At 38.5% G+C, this 22,733-nt stretch overlaps 1 protein-coding gene across 2 annotated transcripts in view; it reads right to left on the bottom strand.

Moving 5' to 3' along the window:
- Scaper (S-phase cyclin A associated protein in the ER) overlaps window positions 1-22,733 on the bottom strand; it is a 329,952-nt gene that overhangs the window by 42,983 nt on the left and 264,236 nt on the right. For both annotated transcript variants that reach the window (XM_075965840.1, XM_075965839.1), the window contains exons 26-27: window positions 9,674-9,906; window positions 5,678-5,833 (exon numbers count right to left, since the gene is read on the bottom strand). In XM_075965840.1, coding sequence (XP_075821955.1) covers window positions 5,678-5,833; window positions 9,674-9,906 — 389 coding nt within the window. The remainder of the gene's footprint in view (window positions 1-5,677; window positions 5,834-9,673; window positions 9,907-22,733) is intronic.

Below are 22,733 nucleotides of genomic sequence, written 5' to 3'. Positions count from 1 at the left end.
TTTCTGGAACACAGAAAACCAGGCAGAACCTTACCATTCTTTTCAAGTAGAATATTCTTCCCTTGGATTTTTCCCATGGCTGGCTCCTTCGAAGATACAATTTCATTACCCCAGAGAAGCCTTCTCTGACAGACATGTGAGTAAGAGCTCAGATGGCCTCTAGTTTTCAAGTCTCCCAAGGCCTAGGCACTGTGCAATAAAGATCACTCATCCTTCTCTGTGCCTTGACAGAACCCCTCACCTACAAACTCTGTGAGACTTTGGGGTAATCTGCTACACTACCACAGTAGCCAACTGGAATAGGGAGAAGAAAATCAAGGAAATGTGAGGTCACAGACATTCAGGGAGAAAGGCAGGACCAGCTCATTCTGTATGTTAGCAAGGAATGAGCAGGATTACCATAGGCAGCAGCCTGGTGTGAGGGGACGTTCTGTAAGCTGCAGAAATCCAACAGTGGTAGAACTGGCCCTGAGTAAGTACTAAGCCCCATGCATTAGATATACCCACATAGAAAACGGTAGATCATTGAAAAGATTCAAACCTTATTGCAAGATTGGGTGATTTTAAGGTTCTTTTCAATCAATAGAATATGGTTATAGATTACCTGGGGTATGCAGAGAAATGGTCAATCATGATAAGTCTGGAGCTGGATCCTCAAAGGCTAGTAACTACACACACACACACACACACACACACACACACACACACACACACACACTTCTTTTCCCATTTGTCTTTTGTTTTAGATACTATTAATGGCCACACGTACTTTCTTCTCTCCAATACATCATTCATATGGTACTTGTTAATGCTTCAAAATTTGGTTTTTAACAGGCCATGTTTCTGCTCAAAGGCTGTTAATGACACTATTGTCCCCACAACATACTAGAAAATAATTTATATTTTTACACTTTAGCCTTGCCATCATCTGGGAAGCATTACAATCACCATCGATCATGTCAAAGTTCAGCTAACTGTATTTTTTACTCATGTTTTTCTGCTTTTATGTCTTTGGTTATGTTATTTTTTTGTCTCTCTTTACCTCAACTCTATATGGTTATTATTACCTTATTACCAACTCTTATTATTACCATTTTTTTGGGTACTGGACTAATTTTTAGGTACTCCAGAAAATATCTAGCCCTTATAAACTCAGAGTGACCCTTCCATCTTCTGAAATCTGCTGACAGTGGTGATGAAAGTGGCCAACATTTATTAAGCATTTCCATGTGCCAGACAGCCTGCTAAGTACTTGTATGCACTACATTCTAACTTCTTTCTCACTGTCTTCTATCATGGATATCTGTATATGTTTCCTCTTTTTCCTCTTAACTAGGTCTTTGAGGACAGAACAAGAGTTCTGAGTCATTTCTGCTTTTTCCCAAGTCTAGCACAGAACCTGGCATGGAACAAGTGCTACATAAATATTTGTTCAATGAATGAATGGATAGGTAGGGAGGCAGAATTAAAAGTTTACCTTTGTTTGAACAAATGGTTTAGAAGCATCCTTAAACACTTGAGAAGTATTCATTTATATCCACATAATTAATGGGCTAAATTATAAATCATTCTGATCTTTTTATGACATAGGCTTTCAGACTTTGTCTACAACATATTTTGTTAGTGCAGTTTGGATATGAAAATGGAAAACATATATACATGTAACAACAAAATTCCTTTTTATAAAATGATTTTTAAATTCAGATGTCTTCCTTAGCCAATCATTATCAGCCTTGTCTTCTTTTTCCTCAGAAGTGAAAGTTTTGCAAGGGTTATAACATTAATATATATGATTGTTTGTTATTATCGATCTGCTGCTTCTTGGTCCTCTGTTGCCTCTACTGCATAACTGTAGGTACAGTTATGCAGATAGTAAGTCACTGCAGAGTAAGTACGATCCAGGACTGACTGCCATTTACAAACACTCTTAGTTCTGCTGAGGAGTCCACACCTTAAAGGAGGCTGAGCCCAGCTGGTTATGGATTTGGGTGCCACCCTGAGACCAAAAACTATCCTTTTCTTTTTACTTCCTGCAAGACCAAGAATGGAAAACTGATAACCATAAAGGCCAGAAATAAGCATTTCTGAAAATCCTATTACAAATGGCTCAGTTTTGTTTGAATAAGAATTGTAGTTTGTGAACAATTTTAATTTAAAATTCTGTAGTAATTCTAAACTAAGCCAATTCTTTTATCACATTTTCACTTTTACTTAAGTAAATACACATTCATTGTTCAAAACCAAGCCTGGTATAGAAACTGTGGGTTCACTCTTTCCTCCCCCACACTGAAGCACAGATTAACAGCACCAATTCTGACACCCTAACTGTCTTTCAGAACAGCTAGGTAAAAATTAGAAGATTAAGGGCACAATAGGAGAGGACTCCAAAAGTGGACCTGCTCAATCTCCCTTACAAAGGCCAGGCTGCTGGCAGACTACAGCGTGTTTACTCAAAGCCTGGGCTATCAATTAGTCTGCTTAATTATCTCAGACTCTGCCAGTCCGAGAGGTGATTCTTAAAGGCCTCGAGGCTCTTCTTTGTCTTTTACTCTGGCTACTCATAAAAGAGCTTTAAAGACAAACTTTTCTTGACATTCTGGATCTAGCTAGTCTCTTGCAGCCAAAACAGGTATTATGTATATTATTACAATAAAGCAAAGTCACAGGTCCTACTTCTTGAGACAGGGCTGTAAGGTAGCATAGAAATTCTAATGTATGTAACAAAATGCTTGGATGGGCTGCTGTAGTTCGTCTTTAGAAATAAACCATCTACGAAGACAGGAGAGCAGCACAGACGACATATAAACATTAAATGTGAACACACCTGAGTGGCAGACTGCACTAGCTGTGGTTCTCAGGAAACGGAGACTGAAGAAGGACAAGACTAGTTAGGGATTATTTTTTCCGACTTTGAGAATAGTAGCTTATGTAAACTCTACTAGAATTTCCTAGGTAAATCATATCACAGAACCACCTGGACTTATTTTTACTTCCAGAATAATCTACTTTTGCAATAAGTCCTGTTAATAGATTTGCTAAGCAATTAAAATTGGAAAAAGAAATTATATTGGGGGAATTAAGAATGTTTACTCTTAGAAAGAACAAATCACTCATCAAACTACTTACCCTTCTCTCATTTGGAGACTGTAACATTTACTGCTCAACAACTGCAAGTCAGAAGCCTGGGGGTTCGGCTAGATTCTTTATCTCATCTCCCATATCATGAAGCCCTTTGCTATCTTATTTATTCTACCTCCTCTTAATATATTTGCTCCTCTCTATTTTCACTGGGTCTAGAGGCACTCAATATTATTCATGTGAACCATGATAAAGTCTCTTTGCTAATCCTTTGGCTGCATCCATCTCTACATTTTTTAGGAGTGTTCCTTCTGAAATAGAAATTTGATCCTGTCCAAACAAGCCAGTGGCAGTAGGCCCCTATTTTCCTTTGAGCCTCATAAGAGCTAACATTTAAGGAGCCTTACTCTCCATAGTCACAAGGACATCAAATCGAACACAAAACACTACATAGTTTTAAATATCTATGTATTTTGGCTTGGGATGCCCCCAAAGCAGATTTTTAAACAAGGATATGGGTATAAATACATTCTTGTGTGTGGGTGAGAAGGTAGGGCAGGTGAAAAAGCTGAACAAGAAATTATGGATGAATATGCTATTGCCGGGAACCTTGTGAGACCATAGTGAAAATATCTCAGAATCGTTCCACTGAGGGACAGGAAAGCCGGAGTATCACTCACTAGCTTTTTGTTGGAGGTCACTCCTGTGTGTGTTAGTTCCCCTGATCTTCGGCAGAGAACATCCTTAGGTGGAGAAATAGGACTGTCAGGCTGGTTAAAGGCAGCAATTCTGTCTGCTTTACCATATACTGCAGTGCATTTTCCTTCTACTTGTCGGGCACACTTGAAGAGTCAGCCTACTGACAGGGTGAGGTGGGCTACGTCTTTTAATCTTAGCATTGGGGAGGCAGAAGTAGACCAATCTCTCTGAATTTGAGGCCAGCCTGAGCTATATAAGGAGTTCCAGGCCAAAGGGGCAACAAAGTAAGACCACAAATTATACACCAACAGCATATACTTACCTTGGTGATGGTCATTTAAACTCAAAATGAGCACAGGCAACATAGACAAAATGCTGGCAAGTTTGTAATACTGTGCATTGCAGATAAGAGTCAGGACCTGAAGGGGTTTGTTGTCTGAAAGAACAGTAGGTAAGAACTAAGTGGGCAGAGTGGTGCCTGAAACTGGTGTCAATGCGCAGACAGAGCTGTTCCTGCCCCAGACTCTTCCCAGTGTTATAGCAACTATTTCCTGATTCTATTCTCAGAAAGGCAGGCTTTGTCTATATTCCTGGATAGAAAGTAACTATGAGAGACACTCAACACAGGCTATCTTTGCTTTCCTGAAGTCTCAGACAGTTTTAATCTTCCTATGAATGTCACAGAGGTGAGGGACTGGGTCAGAGTAAGGAAGATTAGGTGGGTTTAGGGATCTTATTTGCAATGGACTAAACCAATGTTCATTTTAGAAGAAATGCTTTTCTCACAAAACACAGTGCACACTTGCATTCCGTGTACCATGGGTGCAGGTGGGGCATGTTTCTTTAAGAGGCTAGATTTTAGAAACTTCAAATAACTTGTTTTCTTTATGAAAAGCCTTTAAAATGTACAGTGAAAGAAAATCTGAAATACAATTAAGCACTGTTTAGAGTTTAATTTTAAATAAACTATTTACTGAATGTCTTTGCTATGCTTCAGGGATGTATCATATTCCTATCGAAACACCAAGTCACTATTGTGGATGACTCACACTCAGGAGATTCCTTGCCCTTTCTGGAGAACTGTGACTGTTTAATTAATTAATTTTGTGTGTGTGTGGTGTGTGTGTGGTGTGTGTATGTGTGGTGTGTGTGGTGTGTGTGTGTGTGTGTGTGTGTGTGTGTGTGTGGTGTGTGTGTGTGTCCTGAGCACATGCATGCAACAATGCGCATGTGGGAGTCAGAAAACAAGTTTGGGAGTCAGTTCTCTCTTTCGACCCTGATTGGGGGATCAAAGTCAGGCCATCATGCTTGTGTGGGTTTTAACTCCTGAACCACCCTGTTGGCCTGGGAATGATCATTTCTGAGGACACCTTACAGGGCAGTGCTCAAGTCCACAGTAGTTTCTGGCACGTTGCTTTAGTCGCAGCCATGAGTTACAAGTGCCTCCAGAGAGCTACTGTGGTTGGACGGCTCTTTTGCTTCGGTGCTTTGTTGGAAGGAAAAGTAGAGAAAATAAAGTTTAGGAGATTAACTAAAAGGAGGTGAAGGCAGCAAGATTTCTTGCTGGTGAACTGTGCTGTTCTGGGCTAATGGCCCGATTTGGCTTGGTATATGATTTGTCGCAGACTAACTGACTGCCAGAGAAGCACTCGACACCTCTGGATCTCAGCAGAAGAGGAAGTGGATGATTCACGTCTTTAGACAGTCAAGTTCACGACACCAGTGAGGAAGCAGACTTTGGCAGGAATATGTATCCCACCCTATGAAAAATGCAACCCATGTCTCAATGTAGAAAACCAATGACAAGGGAAAGAGAGGGGATGAGCTGAGTGAGTAACGCACAGCAGTGAAATTCAAAGATAGGCAAAGCTTAAGAGATGCTTCAACATGCAAGTCTTACCTTCCAGTCACAGCAAAGCATAGGGTACACATCCCACGTAAGAATCCTGTGGCATGCTGCAGAAATGTGGCCATCTTGGGATTCTCATCCACTGGGCCTTGCACTGAGAGGAAGCAGCCATGCAGTCTGTCAATCAGACCCATGTTCACCACATAGCTAGTGAGAGAGAACAGTATGTCTCAATCTGCACAGGTGACAATGTCTTCATTTTCCATGATAAATCTTACCACATCCAGGTTTGTATCCCTCAACATGCAGACAGAACATAGTTTTGAATAAAGCAGCTTGTGAACCAATAGTCTAGGATTTGGCATGAAATAATTGGCTATTCTTTAATCACTTCCCTGTTCTGAAGAATCTGATGACAGGGGAAACCATCTGAAATGAGCTTACTGTCTTTTTCCCCACTTCAAACAGGGTTTCTCTGTGTAGCCTTGGCTGTCCTGGAACTTGTTCTCTAGACCAGGCTGGCCTTGAACTCATAAAGATCCACTTGCCTCGGCCTCCAGAGTGCTGGGATTAAAGGCATGTGCCACCACCACCTGGCTACAGTCCTATCAAGTAGTACTTTTTTAAGGATTAGGGAACCAAATTCGCCACAACATAGGGGTTTAGAAGACAAAATGATGCTTTCAGATACACTTTGAAAAATTAATTTATTCTTTGATAATTACACATACATACACACACACAGCATTCTGGTCTCACTGACCACCTCACAATTTCTTATCTTCTTCTTTCAATACCTCCCCTCCCCCCGTCATGTGTTTTTGTTTTGTGGTCTGCTGTGGGACAATGGTCTGTACCCTGTCAGTCACTTATATTTTAAATAAATGCTGATTGGCCAGGCAGGAAGTAGAAGCCGGGCAATAAGAATTCTGGGAAGAAGGAAGTGCATTCTGCAGTCGTGACCCAGCCTCAGAGGAAGAAAGATGTGACTGCCTCACCAAAAACGGCACCAAGCCACTTGGCTAACTTAGACAAGAATTATGGGCTAATGTAAGTTATAAGAATTAGTTAATAAGAAGCCTGAGTTACTGGGCCAATCAGTTTACCTCAAATATAGACCTCTGTGTGATTTCTTTGGGGCAATATGACTACAGGAATCGGCCGGACAGAAAACTCAGTCAACGGTGATCCAAGGAGTCTCCTCTTTACTTGTAGGTTTCCTGTGTTTGGAACACTACTGAGTAAACTGTTGCCTTTGGTGTTTCCCTCTATTTTCCTCTAGTACTTTCAGAGTTCCTGGCACTAGTTAAGGTCTCTGGTCCAATTTAAGTTGGATATAATAGTCCTGCAGTTTTACATTATTGTTTTGAGAGGTCCTGGAGATCCAGCATAGATAAATTTGTAGGTGTCTAATTTCCTATATTAAATCCTTTCAATTTCAATTTGTTACAGTGGTTTCTGTTTTATACAATCAAATTCTGATTGACAGAATGCTGATGAGCAACGCTCCACCTCACAAATGGAAAGTACAATATAAATGAAGATAACAATTACTTACCATTTGATACCTATGGCAATTACAAAAACGAGGATATGGGAAATGAGAACTCTAAGGTTTTGATGATAGAAACAGAAAATTATAGTTACTATAGAAAACAGTGTGGCATTATCTGGTAAAGATGAATATTCATTTATCTTATCACCCACAAATTCCTCCTGTCAGCACATGGCCTTCAAACTCATACAAATACATAACATGTCTGTGAAGTTTAAGGCTCCATTTGTTTAGTGAATAGTCAAAGGAGGAATTATTTTCCTACGGAAATGGGTAAATAAATATTACGGACTTATTCATAGAGCAGAGCAGGTAAAATTATCAACATTAGAACATACTGAATTTAATTGCATCAAATAATTGTCAAAATACTATTGGTGTGGGAGGTCCTTCTGTACATGTGTTGCTTTTATTGGTTAATGAATAAAGAAGCTTCCTTGGCTTCTGATAGGGCAGAGTAGAGCTAGGTGGGGAAAACTAAACTGAATGCTAAGAGAAAGGTGGCAGAGCCAGTGAGAAGCCATGTAGCCACTGGAGAAAGATGCATGGAACCTTGGCAATAAGCCATAGCTTCATGGCGATACACAGATTAATAGAAATGGGTTAATTTAAGATATAAGAGTTAGCCAGAAATATGCTTAAGCTATTGGATAAACAGTATCGCAATTAATACAGATTTCTGTGTGATTATTTTGGGTCTGGGAAGCCAGGAATGAACGAGCAGCCTCCCCCAACATACTATGAGTATTTACATAAAACTTTAAAGTAGAAAATATAGTTTATTATATTTAACATGCTTATACAGACACACAGAACAAGCATGGAAATGATGTATGTTAGCTCCAACACAATGATGTAGATTTCAGAAGAGAGCAAATGGAGTAAAAGGGATGAAAGTAAGGATGTAGTTCTAGTTGTGGCATTTGTTCTCTTCATAATAAGAAAAAAACCCAAAATCTAAGATTTAGAGAGAAAAATAGTTACCAACTGTTAGAATACAGTATCTACAATATTGTTTTTGTGCACATTAATGTATTTAAAAAATAATAGAACATTTAAACACTGAAAAAGATACATTCATGCCTGTTCTGTGCCAGGTGAGGAGAAAGAGACCTATGTCAGGGTTTACTCTCGAGTACTGAGCTTGTCAATCATCTTTTAAAAGCCATACCAGTTAGAACACTGTTACTTTCCCCTCACGATCCCTTTTGCCTTTAAGAAGGATTTGCAGCTGAAGTTATACATGTGAAAAGCGTTCTTCCTAGAAGGGGGACTGTAATTGCACTGAAGCATTAGGCTGGGCCTTCTGCCTCATCACAGTCAAGGTGTGTGACTCAACTGTCTGGCTGATAGGAATGCAGGGCTGCTGCATCACAGCGTAGCCTAATGGAGAATGCTGGGACACAATGACATTCAGCAGCAGGGACAGCTAAGTCCTACAGTGACCAAAAGGACATGAGGAAATTGAATGGGATCAAGCAACTGAGAGAAAGGGCAGGGAGGGTAAAAGTCAAGTGTTCTAAGATTAACGGCTGTGGACCCAAAGCGCCTGGTGCTCTCCCGCAATAAACAGACTCGGGAAAGTGGGCAGGCAGATGGAAGGGTAAGTGAAGGAAGTAATCAAGAGTAAGGGACATGCTGAATGAAACAACTCTTCAAAAGCAGGACAAGAAGTGGGGAATTAAGAGCTGTGACAGAAACAAATGCGGAGGAGGGCATTTTCTTTCTCTATTAACCTACGTAAGTTTCAGAGAACAACAAATTGCAGGGATTTGGCATCCAAAGACCAGTGCAGACCACAGAAGGCCTGCAGACTGGTGGAGCAGTAACTGATTAACACCAGATGGAACCCTGCTGGGAAATTAAACATTCTACCTGATTCAAGATTCACAAGGGGAAAAAAATTCAGATGCTAAAGTAAGAGTAAATTTCCCTGGAGCAAAGGAGCCCTTTGCAGGAAGCAGGGCAGGCACTGAACAGGTGTCAGAAACGGCCACATCTGTGTGGAGTAAAGTGTGCCGCTGCGGAGTCTAACTACATGTGAGCTCCAGTCTCCACTCTCCTCTCTCCTCTCTAACTCATTACATAACCGTGGTCTAAGCACTTAACCTCCTTGAACAATTTCCTCATCTAGCCTAAATTAGAAGCTGTATTCTTCGAGGGCTGCAAAGACTCCAGCATCTTCCCGTAAGAAGAGCTCCATAAACGGTACCTCTTGTTCTATTAAGTCTGAATGCATGTGGGACTGAGGGGGTGCTCAGATGCTTCTGAGCAGAATGCTGCCATTGAGAGCTGTGGGATCTGGCACATTTGAGAGTGGCAGCTGAGCTCTACTTGCTTTGCCTTCTTTCTGTACCTGATAGTACAGACTCTACCAAGAATTTATGGACAGAGCTGCAAGAACTACAACTGCATCGAAATTCCTAAGTTCAAATTATTATAGTATTTTTAAGCAAAACAATTTTTTAAAAAAAGAAATGTAGCAATTTTACCTGATAAGGTCTTGAACTCGACTGTTAAAAGCATCACCTTGTGAGGGTTTGTTCTTCATTTCCTGTGCTGGTATTTTTGGTGTAGTTGGCCGGCTGTTTCCATCTGGTCGGTTGGCAATCAGACAGCTAAAAACCACAGCACCAGCTCTGAGAAGTCCAGTTGTCAATCCTTCAAAAACTTGTTTATTTGTATTTCTTCCCAAAACAGCATTATTTTCATCTGGAACGTGAACCTGGAAATGAAAAACAGTGAGTGTGCTTCAGTGAGGCCATGAAAACAAGACAGACATGATCTGGAACATTTCTAGAATCATAAACAATTTCTGAAAATTTACTCGAGGCAATGAGACATTCAAGTGTGTGGGCTCTGAGGTGACCAGTTCAAATCCCAGTTTTGCCTTTATTGGTCAGGTGACATTGGGGACATTATTTTTTTTCTAAATTCTAACTTTTCATCTATAAAACCAGGATAATGACATGTCTACATTATAGGTTTCTGAGAGGCTACATTAGCTAACGAACATAAAATGCTTTGGCATGGAGCTAGTACTAAATTAACTACATTAAAATTTTATATGAACTAAAGTTTATACATTTATACACTGTTTCACATGAGAATGGATCTTAAAAATGCCTAATTTAAATATTTCTATTAGGATAAAATTTGCATTTCTTATTATAAAATGGAAAAAAAAAGTTCTTTTTCTAACACACAGAGTCACACTGTGTGGATCCTCAAACCCTTTCTTCTCCTTTCTTTGGAGACAGGGTCTCTCACTGGATGTAAGCTTCCAAGGTTTTGCCTGTCTCTGATGCCATCTTGCCACTAGTAAGATTACAGGCATATGCGCTGCACCTGCCTTTTTATGTGATGCTGGAAACTCAAGCTCTCGTTCTCGGGAGGCCAGCACTTGCTCCTCCATGATGATTTTCATTTAACCAATTTTACTTTAATTCTGTGAAACTGCATGTTTTAAAGAAGAAATCTTTTTTTTTTTTTTTATTTATTTTCGAGACAGGGTTTCTCCGTAGCTTTTTTGGTAACCTGTCCTGGAACTAGCTCTTGTAGACCAGGCTGACCTCGAATTCACAGAGATCCGCCTACCTCTGCCTCCCGAGTGCTGGGATTAATTCATTTTTAAAAAGATTTTTCCTTCATTTCTTACAAGACCTCTGCTTCTTCTGAGTTCTCTTTATATATTTTATATTGGAGACTTTCCTTAAACATAGTAATCTTGAGTGTTTTTTCTTTTGTTTTGCTTTTTAAACATACTAAAGATTCATGTCCAGGTAAACCATTTAGCATATACAGACTGGATCCAGGCTTTGTGGGAGCCTAGTCTGTTTGGATGCTCACCTTCCTAGACCTGGATGGAGGAGGGAGGACCTTGGACTTCCCACAGGGCAGGGAACCCTGACTGCTCTTTGGACTGGAGAGGAAGGGGAAGGGGAGTGGGGGGAGGGGGAGGGAAATGGGAGGAGGTGGAAATTTTTAATAAAAAGGAAAAAAAACCTGTGTTACAAGATTTGTCTGACAAGCTTCAATATGACTGATTAGGGAGAGACCCAGTTTCCCCCCCAGTGGAAGACATCAACTATTAATATTTTTAAGTCTATTTTCTTGGGTTATTCAGTTTCACTATACATAATTTTGTATTCTTCAAACCTCAAGTGTGTAACATGGTGCTCAAAAGGCAGAGGTTTCAAGTCCAAGTGTCACTGATCAGGGAGAAGGTTTTTAATGAGTCATTCATATTTCTGTATGGCTGGTTAAATTTCCAGGTCCTGAATAATTGATTCAATTTTTTTGTGTGAGTGCTGGAGAGGGACAAATACTTGGATATACTCAAAGCAGGTGAGACCTCAGGCATACAGGACATCTAAAACCACCTCTTTAAAATATTTTTATAGGCTGGGCGGTGGTGGCGCACGCCTTTAATCCCAGCACTTGGGAGGCAGAGGCAGGTCTATCTCTGTGAGTTTGAGGGAAGCCTGGTCTACAAGAGCTAGTTCCAGGACAGGCTCTAAAGCTACTGAGAGACCTTGCTTTGAAAAAAAAAACAAAAATTTTATATAAAAGTTATGTGCATTGAGTATATTCTGGTGCCCAAAGAAGCCAGAAGATAATGTGGAATCCTCTGGGACTGTAGTTACAGGTGGTTGTGAGCTCCCATGTGAGTTCTGGGAACTAAATCTGGATCCTCTTCAAGAGTAGTAAGCACTCTTAGCCACTGAAGTCATCTCTCTAGCTCCTAAACTGGCCTTTCTTCAGACTAACTTCCGGCACTGGTGTTACACACAGTTGGAAGCCATCCAGTGTGAGTGCCGGGAGTCAAATCTGGATCTTCTACAAGAGCAGTGCAGGTATCCTTAACCACTGAACCATCTCTACAGCCCCAGCCCTACTCTTTCCAGGTCACCACACGACCTTTTATATTTATATCTTTTTATATCTCCCTCCTATTCTCTCCATTTCTTCTCTTTCTTCCACTGTAGCTCACAATAGACTCAAATTCTCAATCCTCCTGCCTCAGCCTTCTGAGAGCTGGCATTACAGGCATGGGCACTGGGCTGCCTTCTATTATTATTTTCTGAGATTGTTTGCAACACTCATTTTCAAGCCTTTTAGGGTTTGGTGGCACATATTTTCTTCTGGCATTCTTCCTGCTAGTTTAAATTTTAACTTTTAGCTACATCTCAATTATCTGCTCTCCAGATTAAATGAAGTATTTACCTCATTTTCTTTCCCATTCTTGTCCTTTAGCAGATTATTGTATTTACTTATTATAAAATTATTGGGTCTTTAGACAGAATGTAATTTGTATGTTTGATCACTACATTTTAAAGTTAACTCACCAGAGATAAAACTTTCTGGTTCTTTCAAATACTATAGAAAAATGTGAGTGACCCATTTTTGGTTAATGTTAGACACTTTTAGTTTTTACCAATTTTCATATTTTTCAACAAGATTATACTGTTTTCATCATAATGTTTAAAATAAGCACTATTCATGAATGAAGGTGTTTTTTAAAGAAACCCTTTGATCACCTAGAAGTGTTTTATCTAGACAATTCTATCTTATAAGAATACAGTCATAAATCTAGAGGAAAAAAGAATTTTGAGATATAAAATTAATGGTCTTTATATGATTAGTTGTTTATCTCACCCATAAAAACCTACTTAACCATATAACCAAGGGAACAGAGCAAGTGTTCTGCTCACCCTTGAGTTTTTATTTGTTTCTTTTTCCCTTATGAGGGTTGTATCTACAAAGGCAGTTTGTAACAATAACAAGAAAGTAACAACACAGAAGAAGGATAAAAAGTAATGCCTACTGGGGTTTTCAATTTAGGCAATGTCCTTGGTTCACCCATTTCATATAAGTTTTACAGATTAAGGAATCAAATTTCAGAGATTTCAAGCAACAGACCCAGATTTCACAGTTATTTCATAGAAGAATGGGGCCTTGACCCTGGTCTGTTCCTTCTAAAGTCCACGGTGAGCTTTTCTGATCAAGCACTCACTCCTCCTCCATATCGGGCATCTCCAATGTGGTATGCCCTTCTAAATGTTTGTTTTCATTTAAAGGGGGTTGATTATATGTGGTTACTGGTTACGGTCAATCTCTTTTAAAAAGGGGGGGAGGTATATAATATAGAAATGAATACTTGTGTTTACTGATTTAAATTTAAGGTCAATTTTGTTATATACTCTTGTTGAAGGTGTTATATTTATATACAGCTCATTTAAAAATGTAATGAATAATTAAGAAATACAGATTAATAGATAGTCATCTATAATAGTCAAACTTTTAGTCATGTTAGGTAGGCTGTTTGGTTATACATAATATATTTCAGTAAGATAGATAACCTTCAAAGACTTCAAAGACCTATAAAATACAGCATCTAAAATGTTTTAAGAACTTAGATACTTAGACTTTTCTCAACAGTGAGACATGTCTGCTTCTGGCAGCACCAATTACTTCAGAGAGGTTGATGGGCATTGAAGAAACTCACTATGGAATTTTCCTCCAATGTGACAAACATAGTCATTTGGGTAACAAATTGTTCTTGCTTGGGCTGCTTGTCATGTTGTATAAACTGTACAAGAACTTGCTAAAAAAAAGTAAGAGAGTCCTTCAGCATTCCTGCTTCATGAAAGAGTCTACTAGACATTCTGCAGGACACAGAAGAAAGTGACTGACAAACAGTTAATATAGGCAAAACAGTCTTTCAAATTTCCTGCTTCATGGAGAAGCCTGCTGGATACTATGGGTCTGTAGGCTGAAGATGGATGCTCCAATGTTACAGAAGAAATTTGGGTGTCTGTCCAGGCAGTGAGATGTCTCTGTTAATTCTATAATTTTGGAATTTGATTACAATGCACTTCCCATTTACTTGGGTAACATTATAGCCTTCTGGGGTCTTTGATGGAGTTGAAGACAGATAGTTATAGTTCTCCTTAGTTATGATAAGAGATAAATTAGATGTAAAATTTTAGACTCACAAATATAAAATACATGATAGAATATTTTCTTTAATTTTGCCAGATACAAATAGACTAAATATTGTAATTATAATTCTTGCTTGATAATTGTTTTATGTAATTTTACTATGTTAGAGTTAAAACTTTCCATTTTATTTAGACAGAAAATGGGAGATGATGTGGGATGTCCTTCTGTATATATGTTGTCTTTATTGGTTAATGAATAAAGTTGTTTTGGCCAATGGCTTAGCAAAGAAAAGCCAGGTGGGAAATCCAAACAGAGACAGAGAGAGTAGGCAGAGTTGGAGAGACTCCATGTAGCTTTCCAAAGGAGTAACATGTTGCATCGGTAAGCCACAGCCTTGTGGCAATACACAGATGAATAGAAATGGGTTAATTTAAGGTGTAAGATCTAGCTAGGACTATGCCTAAGCCATTGGTTAAAAAGTGTTGTAGTTAATATAGTTTCTGTGTGTTTATTGGGGTCTGGGTGACAGGGAAACAAAAGTGCAGCTCCATTTACACATTTCTTTATTGAAGACTTTGAGAAACTTTGTCTCTAGGGGACAGAAGTGAACTGGTCATAGGCCAAACAAACACTGCTTTATTGATGTCTCTTAAAACCCAATGGATTCTGCAAGAGCTTTATGCTGGCTAAAGAAAAAACAGAACAAAACAAACACCAACAGTAAATGGCTATTGTGGTAATACTGGCTGAAATGCTAATCTCATTGTCCAGAAGCTGTAAATGTGGTTTGGGAAACAAATGTTTCTTCATTTGCCTAAAAAAAGAAAGAAAGAAGGAAAGAAAAAAAAAAGAAAGACGATAAAATGTTACATAAATCAGGTTTGTTCTCATGCTACTCCTATAATCTTTTCCCATAGCTGACAGCTTCTGGATTTTAGAAGTACCATTTTTCTTCAGGGTGTACTAATGTAAATACAAAGAAGGCAGTCTCCTTTGTGCGGCTTGCTGGGATGAACTCTGGGACCTCCCGTCAGACTCTACAGAATTCAATACATAAGACAGTATATGACTTTTTTAAAAAAATTATGTGTGCCAGGTGTCAGTACTCTTCAAATCCAATCCAGTTTTTGTATATGTCCTCCTCCCTCCACCGTTCTTTACTGTCCTCCTTCAAGTACTGACTCTTTATCGATGAAAACTGTATTAGCTGCTTTTATGTCGACTCGATACAAGCTGGAGTCATTTTAGAAGAGGACCCTCAATATGGACTGTGCCTCCACCAGGCTGGCCTGCAGGTCATTCTCTTAATCAGTGATTGATGTGGCAGGGGCCTGCCCATCAGGGGTGATGTCACCTCTCTGCAGGTAGTCCTAGGGTATATAAGAAAGTAGGATGAGTTGCACTTCCCTGATGACTACGGATGTTGAGCATTTCCTCAAATGTCTTCCTGTCATTTGAATTTTTTTGTTGTTGAGAATTCTCTGTTTAGACCTGTTCCCCATTTTTAAATTGGATTATTTGGTATTTTGATGTCTAGTTTCTTGAATTATTTCTAGAGAGTAGTCCTCTGTCAGATGTTAGTTAAGATCTTTATCTATTCTGTAGGCTGCCATTTTGTCTTATTGACCATGTCCTTTGCCTTACAGAAGCTACTCAGTTTCAGGAGGTCCCATTTATTAATTGTTGCTCTTAGTGTCTGTATTGCTGATGTTATACTTAGAAAGTGGTCTCCTGTGCCTATGCATTCAAATCTACTTCCCACTTTCTCTTCTATCAGGTTCAGTGTAACCGGATTTACGTTGAGGTCTTTGGTCCACTTGGACTTGTGTTTTGTGCATGGCAGTAGATATGGATCTATTTGCATTCTTTTACATGTTGACATTCAGTTAAGCCAGCATCATTTGTTGAAGAAGCTTTCTTTTTTTCCATTGTACAATTTTGGCTTCTTTGTCAAAAATCACGAGTTCATAGGTGTGTGGATTAATGTCACAGATTTCTGTTTGTTCCATTGGTCCATATGTCTGTTTTTATGCTAATACCAAGCTGTTTTCATTACTATAGCTCTATAGTAGAGCTTAAAGTCAGGAATGATGTGGCCTCCAGAAGATCTTTTATTGTATTTGTTGTACAGGATTGTTTTAGTCATCCTGGGCTTTTTGTTTTCCATATGAAGTTGAGTATTGTTCTTTAGAGGTTTGTGAAGAATTGTGTTTGGATTTTAATGGTGATTGCACTGAAACTGTAGACTGCCATTTTTACTATGTTGGTTTTACCAATCAAGAGCATGGGAGATCTTCCAATTTTCTGATATCTTCTTTAGTTTCTTTCTTCAAATACTTAAAGTTCTTGTTGTACAGGTCTTTTACTTATTTGATTAGAGTTACCCCAAGATATCTTACATTATTTGTGGCTATTAAAAAGGATGACGTTTTTCTGATTTCTTTCTCAGCCCATTTATCATTTATATATAGGAAGGCTATTTATTTTTTTTAGTTAATTTTTTATCTAGCCACATTACTGAAGGTATTTATCAGCTGTAGGAGTTCCCTGGTAGAATTTTTGGGGTCACTTATGTATACTACCATATCATCTGCCAATAGCGAAAGTTTGACTTCTTCCTTTCTATTGTGTATTCCCTTAATCTTTTGTTGTCTTACTGCTCTAGCTAGAACTTTGAGTACTATATTGAACAGATATGGAGAGAGTAGACAGGCTTGTCTTGTCCCTGATTTTAGTAGAATCACTTTGAGTTTCTTTCCATTTAGTTTGGTGTTGGCTTGCTGTATATATCCTTTATTATGTTTAGGTATGTTCCCTGTATCCCTGATATTTCCAAGACCTTTATCATGAAGGGGTGTTGGATTTTGTCAAAGGCTTTTTCAGCATCTAATGAGATAATCATGTTGACTTCTTCTTTCCATTTTTTAATATACAGATTTTCGTATGTTGAACCATCCCTGCATCTCTGGGAATAATCTTACCTGATCAATGTGGATGATTTTTTTTGATGGGTTGTTGGATCCCATCCAACAACCATTTGCCAGTATTTTATGCAACTCAAAATGACTCTGAGATACCATCTTACACCTGTCAGAATGGCTAAGATCAAAAACCTTATGATAAGTTATGTTAGAGAGGATGTGGAGTAAAAGGAACACTCCTCTACTGCTGGTGGGAGTGTAAACTTGTACAACCACTTTGGAAATCAGTACGGCAGTTTCTCAGAAAACTGGGAATAAATCTACTCAAGATGCAGCAATACTACTCTTGGGCATATACCCAAAGGAAACTCAATCATATTACAAGGCCACTTGCTCAGTTATTTTCATAGTAGCATTATTCATAAAAGTCAGAACCTGCAAACAACCTAGATGCCCCTCAACCAAATAATGGATAAAAAGAATGCACATTTACATAATGGAGTATTACTCAGCTGTAAAAAACAATGACATCATGAAATTTGTAGGCAAATGTATGGAACAAGAAAACAATCATCTGGAGTGAGGTAACCCAGATCAAGAAAGACAAACATGGTATATACTCACTCATAAGTGGACATTAGATATAAAAGAAAGAATAACCAGGCTATAATACACAGCCCCAGAGAAGCCAGGTAATAAGGAGGACCCTTATTAAGAGGGACATGCACGAATCACCTTAGGAAGAGAAAATAGATACAATCTCCTGGGTAAACTGGGGTGGGTGGGGGAAAAAGGGGAGAGGATGGGGTATGAGAACATGAGGGAGCGGGATGGTCAAATTGGGGGAGGTACAGAGAGGGAGAGCAAGAAAGAGATATATTAATAGAGGGAGATATTATGGGGTTAAGGAGAAACCTGGTGCTAGGGAAATTCCTAGGAATCCATAAAGATGACCCCAACTAAAACTCCTAACAATAGTGGAGAGGGTGCCTGAACTGGCCTTCTCCTGTGATCTGATTGGAGACTACCCAAATTGTCATCATAGAACTTTCATCCAAACTGATGGAAGCAGATTCAAAGATCCACACTCAAGCACTGGCCTGAGCTCCTGGGGTCCAGTCAAAGAGAGGGAGGAGGGATTATGTGAGCAAAGTGAGGGCAAGATCATGATGGGGAAACCCATAGAGACAGCTGACCCAAGTTAGTAGGAGCTCCTGGACTCTGAACTGACAGCTGGGGAGTCTGCATGGGACCAAACTATCATTTAAAATAAACATTTATGTATTTGTGTGTGTGTGTATATATGTATACACATGCACATTCTTACTATGACACATAAGTGACATTCAGAGGACAACCTGTCAGAGTCAGTCCTCCCCCTCTACCACGTGAGTCCCAACTCAGGATGTCAGGTTTGGCAATAAATACCTTTATCCACTGAGACACCTTACCCACCCAGTATTTATCTTTCTTAGTATGCCTTATTTTACTTTATATGATAATCTTTAATTATATCTATTTTCCTTTAAATGGAATAATTTCATTCTAGTTTATGAATGAATAAATTGCCATTGTACAAATATACCAGTTTCTCTGGCTACTTGGTAGTGAACGAATTGGCTCCATATTTTGGTTACAGTGAATAGTGCTCTAACAACACAGATGTGCATCTTTATCTGTACTTAATGACAACGTAAGAGTTCTTTGGGTACATACCCAGAAGTAGTACTCAGTCACATGGACATTCTATTTTCAGCGTTTTGAAGATTTCCACAATGGCTGAATTAACTTGCATTCCTACTAACAGTGTATAAGGCTCATTTCACTTTGAAAGCGTCTGCCATTTGTTTTGTTAATGATAGTCATTCCAAATGAAATCTCAGAGTAGCTTTAAACTGAATTTCTCTCTTGGCTAAGGTTATTAAACATTTCTTTCACGTTTATTGGCCATTTGTATGTCATCTTTTGAAAGCTGTTTTATTAGCTCACTTATTGATTGGATTATGTTTCTTTTTTTGGAATTTTCTTTTTGGAATTCCTTATATATCAGAAGTAGAGCTAACACTTTTTTTTTCTGTAGGGTCTTTTTTGTTTTTAAAATTTTTGTACAAGACTGTTTCCTGAACTGTGCATAAACTTTTGAATATAATATAATCCCACTTGTCAATTTTGGGTTTTACTTCCGAGCCTCTGGAATCTCTTGGAGAAAGTCCTTTCCTATTCCTCTTTTAGAGCTTCCCTAATAGTTTCAGGTCTTACATTTGAAGTTTTTGGTCAATTCTCAGCTAATTTTTGTTCAAGAGATGAGACAGAGCCCTAGTTACATTTCTCTCCATGCAGACATTCCATTTTTTCCACTACTATTTGTAGAAGAGGCTACCTTGTGTCCAATGTGCTTTGACATCTATCTAAAATCAGGTGGTTGTAGCTTTGTGGGTTTATAACTTGGTCTTTTATTCCACTGAATTATGTGTCTTTTAAAAATGAAAACAATTTTAATTTATTGTGTGTGGATGTACATGTGTGTGTGTGAATGTAAGAGTGAGTGTGCTCTGATACATGTGTAAAAATCAGAAGACAACTTTCAGGACTTTGGTTCTCATCTTCTACTTTGTTTGAGGCAGGCTCTCTCCTCTTTTGGCTATGGCCAGTGTACTCAGACTAGCTTCCAGCAGATTCTCTTGTTTTAAATCCCATCTTCTGGCAGAAGTGCAGAGATTATAGATGGTCACAACACCTAGCTTTTCACATGGATTTCAGGAAGGACTGAGGCCACTGGGCTAGACAGCAAGCACTTTGTCCTGCTGATCTATTTCCCTGGCCCACTGTGTCTGTTTTTATGCCAGTACCATTTCTTTTGGTTACTACAGCTCTATAGAAAACCTTGCTTAGCTGTTTCTGGATCTTGTGTGCTTTCATATGAATTTTAGGACTGATTGACTATTTCTGTGAAGAAAGTCACTGAAATTTTGATGGAGGATTACACTGGGTTTATAGATTGCTATGCTAATACAGCCATTTCACAATATAAATTTTGCTCATTCAAGAGTATGGGAAGTCTTTCTATCTACTGTCATCTTCCATTTCTTCAGCATTTTAAAGTGTTTGTAGTATAGGTCTTTGACGTCCACGGTTAGGTTTATTCCAAAGTCTTTTTAAAGCTACTGTGCGTAGGTTGTTTTCATGATTTTGATCTCAACATGTTTACTGTAGTCAGACAGGGACTATTGTCTGATTTTGTATCCAGTGCCTTTAAAGTGTTTATTAGGTCTAAAAGTTCTCTGGTAGAATCATATATATATATATATATATACACACACACACACACACACACACACACACACACACACACACACACAATCAATCTCCTCCTCTCAACATTATTTGATCTTAAAATCTGTTGGAATTTCACATAATTTTAGGTATAGAAAAAAGCCATAAAATAAAAACTTCTCAATTTTAATTTTGGAAACTCAAGGTCCAAAGAAGAAACTTCTCCAAAGATCTAGAAACTAATCGGGACTCTGATAGCTTCAAAGTGTAGGTTCTTAAACCCTACTCTAAGAACTGAGAAAGGAAGTCTCAGCCATAATGGTTCCTGTAGCTTATCCTTCCAAATACTACAGATTAGTTCACATCAGTCTGCTATTCCAACCACAGAGTGCTCACCAGCTTCTCACTGGAGACAGCCAACCCCACTTCAGACAATTCTAGTGGCTTATTGTGTATAAGACAATGCCCTGATGACCTGGCTGTTGTTGGTTTCTCCCCTCATTTGTGATCACCAGAACAAGGTTTCCTTTGAGAACTATTCAGATTTCAAAAAGTATTGCCTCAGTTTCACCATGTTTCTTACATAATAGTTTTCAATCCTTTCATCATCCAGACAATTCTATTCTACAGTCATCCTGTTCTCAATTCTGTTTAACTATATCACACAACATTAGCTTTTGTCCAGTTTCCACCCCAGAAAGTCATAATACACTCTGGACACATTGAATTCACAGACATCTTTAAACCCCCACATAAAGACACCCTTAGCCTTAAGTCTTTTCCCACTGGTGCAACAGAAAAAATAGCTATTCTCACAACCTGCTTCTTGTATTAAGTGTTGGCCGTTTCAACTTAATTGCCACTCTACTGTGACTATTACATACTTTGGTTCCCTTTGCTAAGGTTGTTTACTCATCTCAGTTGTATATAGATTTGCTATGCCTGCCTTCTATACCTCTCATAACTGGATCCAATGAACACAAGGATTAAACGTTCTGAATCCATACAGCTACCAAAACCACAATGGAGTATATTTGGCCTAAACAATGCTTATTATATTTTAGATATATGACCTATGCCATTTGTAAAACAGGAGTCACTGGGGCTAATATGGTAGGCAGAATAAAAGAGAGCAGTATTTGTGTGCCACTATACCTGGTGAATATCTGTGACTGTGAAACACCTGATCTCCTAGCATGAAAATGATAAACTCCTAAATCAATTATTTAGCATTTTACAGCAAATAATATCCCTTCTGCTCAGTTACTGAAGATCTTGTAAACAGGAACAATCTTGAACTACAAAAGGCTTTTCTGGCACCAATCAGGTTCTTTTCCATTGTTTAAGTTATACTTTACTTAACTAATTTATTCTACTTTTAAATGTAATATAATCATTTCTGCTTGCCTCTCCTCCTCCTCCAATACTTCTCATTACCATCTCTCAAATTCATGTCTTATTTCCTTTAATTTTCATTACACATCTTTATCTACAGAAATGAACAAAACTATAAATATAATTGCTGAGACTGTTTAGTGTTGCTTGTATGTATATCTTTTTAGGGCTGATCACTGGAAACTAGATAACCAATTTGGGGCATATCTCTGAGGAAGACTAATTTCCCTGTTTGTGCAGCTCTTAATTGTCTACAGTGCTTCCAAAACAGCACTGCTGTCTTTCCAGGTACAAAATCCAGAAAATTGAGCCCCATTCCTCTCACCCTGCATATCCAAATAAAAATTAGTATCATGTACACATTCTAAAATTTTTCTCTTAATAATATTTGTTAATAAGTCAAAACAAACACCATTATTTAAAATAACGAGTGGTTCCTAATTAACACCAACTGTTAATATCATTGCAAGTAGGAGCAATTTCCAATATGTAAGTCTTCTTAAACCAATTCACCTATTACTAAAACTAAGAATTAAGAGTTAGTAGTGTTCCCCCAAACACTACTAACTCTTAATTCTTAGTTTTAGGAGACCTGGATAGAGGTGGGCAGTCCTTGGGCTTCCCACAGGTCAGGGAACCCTGATTGCTCTTCGAGCAGATTAGGGAGGGTGACTTGATCGGGGGAGGGGGAGGGAAATGGGAGGCGGTTGCGGGGAGGAGGCAGAAATCCTTAATAAATAAATAAATAAATAAATAAATAAATAAATAAATAAATAAATAAAGGGGGAAATGTAGAATATTACTTTAACTTTGTAATAGTGTGTTGCATTTGTTTATGTTCCATTTGTTAAACAATGTAAGAATTGTTACACATAAAAAAAAAATAAAAAATAAAATCTGTAATCTATCCAAAAAAAAAAAAAAAAAGAGTTAGTAGTGTTGATTTTTTTTTAGACCATGGTGGTAAGCTAGATATTTTTCAACCCCTTCTTTGGCACAAAGCACTGACTCTCACAGG

This window comes from Microtus pennsylvanicus, chromosome 3 (assembly GCF_037038515.1).
Source record: "Microtus pennsylvanicus isolate mMicPen1 chromosome 3, mMicPen1.hap1, whole genome shotgun sequence".
In the NCBI taxonomy this organism is placed as follows: domain Eukaryota; kingdom Metazoa; phylum Chordata; class Mammalia; order Rodentia; family Cricetidae; genus Microtus; species Microtus pennsylvanicus.
The sequence above is the reverse complement of the archived record's forward strand: the minus strand, read 5'-3'. Positions and strand labels throughout refer to the sequence as shown.